Source organism: Paramisgurnus dabryanus, chromosome 14, assembly GCF_030506205.2.
Source record: "Paramisgurnus dabryanus chromosome 14, PD_genome_1.1, whole genome shotgun sequence".
Lineage (NCBI taxonomy): Eukaryota > Metazoa > Chordata > Actinopteri > Cypriniformes > Cobitidae > Paramisgurnus > Paramisgurnus dabryanus.
In genome coordinates this window covers 52607-59814 of record NC_133350.1, presented here as the reverse complement: position 1 = coordinate 59814, position 7208 = coordinate 52607, and the positions used below count along the sequence as shown (strand labels likewise).

Here is a 7208-nt window from a genome sequence, read left to right as displayed (position 1 = left end):
ACGGCTGCTAAACACATAGTTTCGGACGTCGTCTCAAACGCTCTATCGAGCTTTCATACCGATAAACCTCAAGACGGGTCCGGCCTGATGGTTATGGCCCGCAAGCGACTGTATAAACCCCCGGGAGCGAGGAGGCGTGGTCATTCGATAAAGAAAACAAATAGCGGTCGGAAGAAACGCTCAGTACCGCAAAGAAAGCGTAAGAAGCCTACAAAACGAAGCGCGACGGTGAAGAGATCCCTAAAGACCATATTCTAACATGGCTTTACTGCACGACATGTCCGGAGAATGTATCAAGTCGGAGCTGGATATATTTACAGTTCCACCGACGCAGACGTCTCTTGAGAAAAATGCTTATTTAGAGGTCCCCCCTTTATCGGCTATATCAGACTCTGCGCCTCTGGAGTTTTTTATCGCCGGCACGGGCGAAGATTATCTGGACCTAAATAACACTATGCTCTTTCTCCGGCTTAAAATCACGAGGCCTAATGGCACCGACATTGCGGACCCCGCCCCTGTCGGGCTAATAAATTACGCGGGGGCTACCGTGTTCTCGCAACTGGATATAAGCCTGGGCGACCGATTGATCTCTCAGAGCTCAAGCACGTACCCTTACAGATGCATCATAGAGTGTCTCATGAACTACAGTAAAGATACTCTGGAATCTCTTTTCACGCCCGGTTTGTTTTACAAGGACACCGCGGGTCACACGGACGTCCACGACCCCGTAGGACGAAACAGGGGTCTGCTAAAGAGATCGTCCTTCACGCACGGCAGCCTGCCGGTAGATCTGCTAGTCCCTATTCACGGTGACATTTTCTTTCAGGAAAAATTACTGATAAATGGCGTTGACGTTAAAATACGCCTGATCAGGGGCAAGGATGAATTCTGTCTGATGAGGAGCGATGACGTGGCCTACAAAGTAAAAATCTTGGCGGCATCCCTATTTGTCAAGAAAGTAAGCGTGTCGCCATCTGTCAGACTGGGTCACGCGCAGGCGCTGCTCAGCACGACAGCCAAGTACCCTGTTGACAGAGTTTGTCTCAAAACCATCTCTCTACCTACAGGATCGCGCGTTTCGAATCAAGAAAATCTGTTTTTAGGAACGCTGCCGAAATCGATCGTCCTGGGGATGGTTGATAACGATGCTTTTTCCGGATCTTATGTTAAAAACCCGTTCACTTTCAATCATTACGATTTGGAGTTCCTAGCCGTCTATGTCGACGGTAAACAAATACCGTCAAAGCCGCTGCAACCTGATTTCGAATCGGGTTCCGCTGTGCGTGAATATTACCAGCTGGTGATGTCCACGGGAAGACATCTGAAAAACCACGCTCTCGCGATCGATAGAGACGAATTTATGAGCGGATACTCGCTGTTTGCGTTTAATCTCACCCCCGACGAAGAGTGCGGACAGCATCTATCACTGATCAAGTCCGGGAACATCAGGCTGGAAGCGCGATTTAAAAATCCGCTACCCCGCACCATCACGATGATTATTTATGCGGTGTTTGATTCGATCATACAAATTTCAAACCGCAGACAGGTCATGGTCGATTATTATTGACCGAAATGAACACTTTACAACTCACGGCGGTCATGGACAAAATTTCATGTAACACTCATTTCCTCGGAGTGCTCCCGTGCGATCAACTTCCCGAAAGACCAATAAGGGTCTTACCCTCGATGGCTATAATCAACACTCACCCATCGGAGTTGCCGGGCGAACACTGGCTGGCCGTTTATTTCGATCGAGAGGGATCATCGTATTTTTTCGACAGCTTCGGAAATCCGCCCGAGGATGAACGTTTTCCATACAGCATCAAAAACTTTTTAGCGCTCAACAGCACAAATATATTTTATTCGGGCAGACAAGTTCAAGATCTCACGACGGATGTTTGTGGACAGCACTGTGTGTTTTTTCTTTACCATTTAATCAGAGGTCGCGACTATAACGACGTGATGAAGCTTTATAGCGATGATTATATTAAAAATGATAGAATGGTATCGCTTTTTGTGAAACGATTACGTAGAAATGAAAGATATGATAAGGACAAAATGAATATGTGTGTCCAGACTTGTAATTCTTTTGCATGCTTATTCAATTAATGAGATTATGGTGTGTTTCAATAAAGACTCAAAGACATTCTATGTTTACTGTTTTTATTATAAAATCTGTAATTGTACATCAAAATTCCATCCATGCTCTTCGGTCGATAGAAGGCGATTTAAACATTAAGTCCGAAACATCGGCTCGCGGGGTAGAAGGGTGTAAACGCTTCCTATCTTTTTTAGAATGAGTTATCGAGGCGGCGGGCCGCGAAGGCGTTCCTCTTAAGGAATGAATCGCTCGTCTAACATGTTGACTCAGAACTGTAGAAAAGGGTATGTTTAATTCTGCAAAGGCTTGTAGAAACTCGTTCCATCCCAACGGTCTTAGCTCATCTCTGACCTTTTGGGGGTTAGTAATGCTTTTTATCAAATCGAGCATGTGTGACCCCGGAATAGCACGCCCCTTAAACACAAACTCCCCCGAAGCATTCCACGCAGACAGATCTTTAGCTTTGGTCATTTTTTCTAATATGTACCGACTGTTTTTCACACTTCTAGAGGGTACGTTCTTCATCACTTCGTCAGCAACGGCATCCATCTCAGCCTCGTCTTTGTCGTCTTTGCGATCGGTGATGGTGCTGACGGTTTGTGGCAAGGACAGCGTTAAAGCGGCACTCTCTTGGTCCCCTTGTTTAACGACCGCTAAATACCTCGTCAGGATGCTGGAGTAAAGTTTGACCTTCTCGTATTGATCCAAATCAGACCTTAGTAAAATGTTTCTTATGGAAGTGTCCAGATCATTTTCGACGACTTGCTGAATGTTCTCGCGAACGTTTTCAGATTTCAGCTTGTCCAGCTGGTGGCGTGGAACTAAATACATTTTCTCCGCATACTCCATAATCACCCCGTTTTAGAAGCTATTAAGCTGGAAATAAAGGGCACCGCCACGCTGAGGAGAGGCAAAAGAAATCCGCCCTTCTGGTTGAAAACGCGCTTCTTGGCAGACAGGCTGATTTTTTTATCGGCTACCAATTTAATTTCCGCTCTTCGCTTTTTCAGTTTGCGATAGTTTTTGGGTCTGATCGGAATCGTACCGTATAAGATGTTAAGAGCTACTTCGCACAGTGTTAAAATGAGCTCGTCGGACGCCGATTGTAAAATAAGTAACCTCTGTTTAGGTGTAGCCTTATGTAGCAGCTTTAACAGCGGCAATTGTTTTCGAAGTCTCGCAGACATGAGGATCGATTACGGTCTTCTTTTTTTCGGGAGATAAACCACTTGGCTGTCGGAAAGCAACCCGGTTCTGAGACGATACTGTTCAGGAGTTTTCGCTTTATAGTCTATCAATAAATATCCGAAGGGCCGGCTGGTCGCGTCGTGATAACACTCCATAAAGTATTTTGCATTACCGGGGTACATTTGACGACCCAGCACAGCGACCTGATTGGCATCGCGGGGGTTTTTAAACAGAATCAGATAATTGGTGTTCAGGCTGATGGTTCGACTGGATTTCCCTTGAGCAAATAAATTCTGGACGATATAAATAGCGCTGAGATTTCGATGGTGGACGTACTGAGTAAAAACCTTTTGGACTTCCTTGTTTGCACTTGCCTCGTCCATACAGTCGTCTAGCACTAGTAACGAATTCTGATCGTTTGGGAATAAATTATCATCATTCAGACTCTGGGGTATTCCTTCAACAAATTTAATGTTGTACATTTTAAGCAGTTCATCATACAGAGGTTGCCAACAATCGTACAAAAACACAATGCGATCAATCTTTTTAGAAATCACATTCGTAGCATTTTCCAGCAACAGTTTAACAAAAAAAGACTTTCCTGAATTCGAGGGCCCACTTATGACGCATGAGAAAGGGTGTTGGAGCCTGAAATCAAAATTAGAAGCCTCACGCATACCCCGGTGTTCAGAAGCCATAAGGAAGTGTGCTGAAGTCGGCCAGAAGTCGGCGTTTGTTATACACCGGACTAAACCTTTTGACGACTGATTTGTTGTGCAGCGTGAGATGCTTTTTATCTCTCACAATGTTTTCAGTGTGTGCCAGGAGGCAGCGCGAGTTATCGCGTGATGTCACATAGCTGTCAACCAGATCAATCAGAGTGTCTAATCGGATCGTTTGAGAATTTTTAGCGTTTAGGGTTATTCCCTTAGCCTTCATAGTCACCTTACCTTTAGCGGTACGATAACCGTAAGACTTTGGTCCGCTAGAACAGAACTCTGTTATGAAATCACCATCGTCCAATTCGTTCGTCAGCTCCCCCAGATAATCCCCCAGCGGGGGATCCCAGTCGCCGTCCCTAGAAACGAATATAACGCTGTCTGTGTCAGAGTATAACAAGCGATCGCCGAGTTTATCCATGAGTTCGTACAACTCCAGTCGCGCATGAGCGGTCGTAAATGCCCCTACGAACACGTTAATGTCGTTTGTTTTGCACAAATCACCTTCGGGTTTTTGAAACTGAACGAGAGCCACGTCGTCCGAGACAAATGTGAAATATTTCAGCGCTGTGGTTCCGTTGAAAACAATTCTGGTGAAATCTTCAGGTTTTTTCACGAGTAGCGTTTTGGGGAGGTTCTCGCGCATAGAAAAGCGTCCCCAAAGAGAATTCAACAGTAGTTTATTGATGGATCTCTGAGCGGGGTTGTAACTGATCTTTTCAGGGTCGAGACGTATCCCCTTTTTTTTGTAATAATCTCGAATGTACTTTGCTTTGTCCGCGTCCGTGATGACGTTCGCGGGGTAACCTGACGCTTGTTGTTTCAATTGCAAAAACGTTTTCACGTAATCACGAAACAACGTATCAGAACGCTGGGGAAAATGCCAAACTTCATCGATTCTAGCGATCACGTACCCCTTCTCGACGGCCTTCAAAAGCTCGATACTGACCCAGCTACCTGAGAGCGCCCTTTCTTCATCCGTGTGACTGCAGCACGACGTCTGATTTTCGGCATGAGCGCAAGTACGACACAGTGGAAAAAATAATTTCCCATTGCATCTATACGGGAGTACGGGGTGTAGCAGTTTACGGGGAGGGTACACGACGGCTTTAATAAGTCCGTAGTAGTTTTCGATCGGCTCGAAATCGTTGAAAATGATTTCGGGGTGACCGATGGGATAGGTTTTCGTAGACTGACAGAAGAGATAAATGGTAAAATCTTAAACACGTGGTAGATAATTGCTAGACGAAAACAAAATAAATACTAAAACATGAGATAGATATATGCTAGATAAAAACTAAATAAATGATAAAACATGAGGTAGATAAAAACAGCATAAATGGTAAAACATGAGGTAGATAAAAACAACATAAATGGTAAAACATGGGGTAGATAAAAACAACATAAATGGTAAAACATGAGGTAGATGAAGACAAAATAAATGGTAAAGCCTGAGGTAGATAAATGCTTATTTCTTAAACATGAGGTAGATAAAAATAGTTAAACATATGTAAAATAGCATTGGATATAGAAAAGAGTAAAAATGGCGTGTATATCATATAAAAATTGTACTACGGATAAAATATCGGCAAAACCATAGCATAAACGGCTTCGAACATTAATCGTCTTTCTCTCATCTGTTCGAATGTTAAGTCGTGCAAACGCCCAAATGAATGCTCTGCAGTCTGAATTTGGCGTCGTAAATCGTGAGCTATTTCCTCTATGGCAGCGCGCTGTCTATCTAGACCTGTGTGAATAGCGGTGTCATGAGTATCAAGCTGAATGTAAATCTGTTGTACACGATTGTCTAACTCGTGTAGTTTACGGTTGAAAGTGTCTAATCTGCTATGAAGCTCGGTGTCACGAATGTCAAAATGGTTTTTAAACTCTTCAATTTGAGCTAGTAATCGGTTACCAAAATCATGAAACAGTTGAGGAATTTCAATCCGTTCTGATAAGCTTTCAGCATTATTTTCATCAATGGAAGGTTGGATACTGTTCGGCGTCTGATGACCGCTCGACGGTAATCCGTTGTCGTCGGACCAGGAAGCTTGATCCCAAGCGTTCATCTGTGACTCGGACCAGTCCTCTGCATCATCAGCATTCGCGCTATGCTCGCTAGCCCAAGATGACCGATCCCAACCGTTCTGTTGCGAGGTGCTACGGTCAGGCTCACATTCGCTACACCCGGGACAGTTTTCTGTGTAAGTAAACATAACAGAAATAAGTAACCTGCGACTGGCGTTTATATTCAACGAATCAAAAGATGGCTCACCGTATAGCTGTAGGACCTCTGCTGCTTCGCCGTTGACCCCCTCCTCTTCCTCCTCCTCCTCCTCACGCAAGGGATCTGAAAGTTCTATCACGTCCTCCCCGTGTTCGATGGTCAGGTCTATGATCTGTTCGCCACTCGGTTCGTGTGGAAATTCAGCCGTGGTCGAATCGGCAAAACCTGATAGCATACATTACCATAAAAAAAAAAAAAAAAAAATTATAATAATAATGATAATAATAATAATAATAATAATAATAATAAATAAATAAAATAAAACTAATTAAAAATAAAGAAAGAAAAGCATTTACCGTCGCCAGCGCCGTAGTTGTTGTGTAGAGGCAGTGTCACTATTTCAAATAAATAATTTAGTATTACACTATTAAAAATAGCAGTCTCTGAAAATTTTTAAAGAGATTAAAAAGAGATTTTTTTTTTCAAACAGAATTGACTATCGCAAATAATTAAATTTTATTTTATGCAAAAAGATATTAAGACAATTAGATACTTACACAGATCTTGAAAGTCAATAAGGGAACCTAAGAAACAGACCTGTTATCATTGAGACATTAAAATTAATTATATAATTAATTAATATAGTTGGGAGATTACAGAGAGCTATATTATCATTGCGATGTCTTCCGGTTTCACATTGGGTTTCTGTAATATCTCGCGATGCATAGAGATGTGAAGACATGTAGGCAGCATGTCTGAATAAATCTTTATTTACATATACAGTCCCATGCTGCCCTCTACCGGACAACTTTGTCCATAGCACCGCTATTTGACTGTGAGAATCTTCATTCCAAAATGGCTGCCGTGCTTCACTCCAAAATGGCGGACGCGCTAGCGAAGCTCTATTCCGACTGATGCCAAAAATTGTAAATGATTCCTAAATGATTACAGATATTTACGATAAAATTAAAAA

General features: G+C 43.1%; 1 protein-coding gene across 1 annotated transcript; it reads left to right on the top strand.

Annotated features, from left to right (window-relative positions):
• Positions 1–259: 259 nt before the first annotated feature.
• On the top strand, positions 260–1567 carry LOC135765212 (uncharacterized protein F54H12.2-like). The gene has a single exon (XM_065275797.1). The coding sequence runs from the start codon at positions 260–262 to the stop codon at positions 1565–1567; it is 1308 nt and encodes a 435-aa protein (XP_065131869.1).
• Positions 1568–7208: the final 5641 nt, after the last annotated feature.

What these genes read in the sequence shown, in the direction of transcription:
- LOC135765212 (XM_065275797.1), top strand. Translation starts at nt 260, where the DNA reads ATGGCTTTACTGCACGACATGTCCGGAGAATGTATCAAGTCGGAGCTG.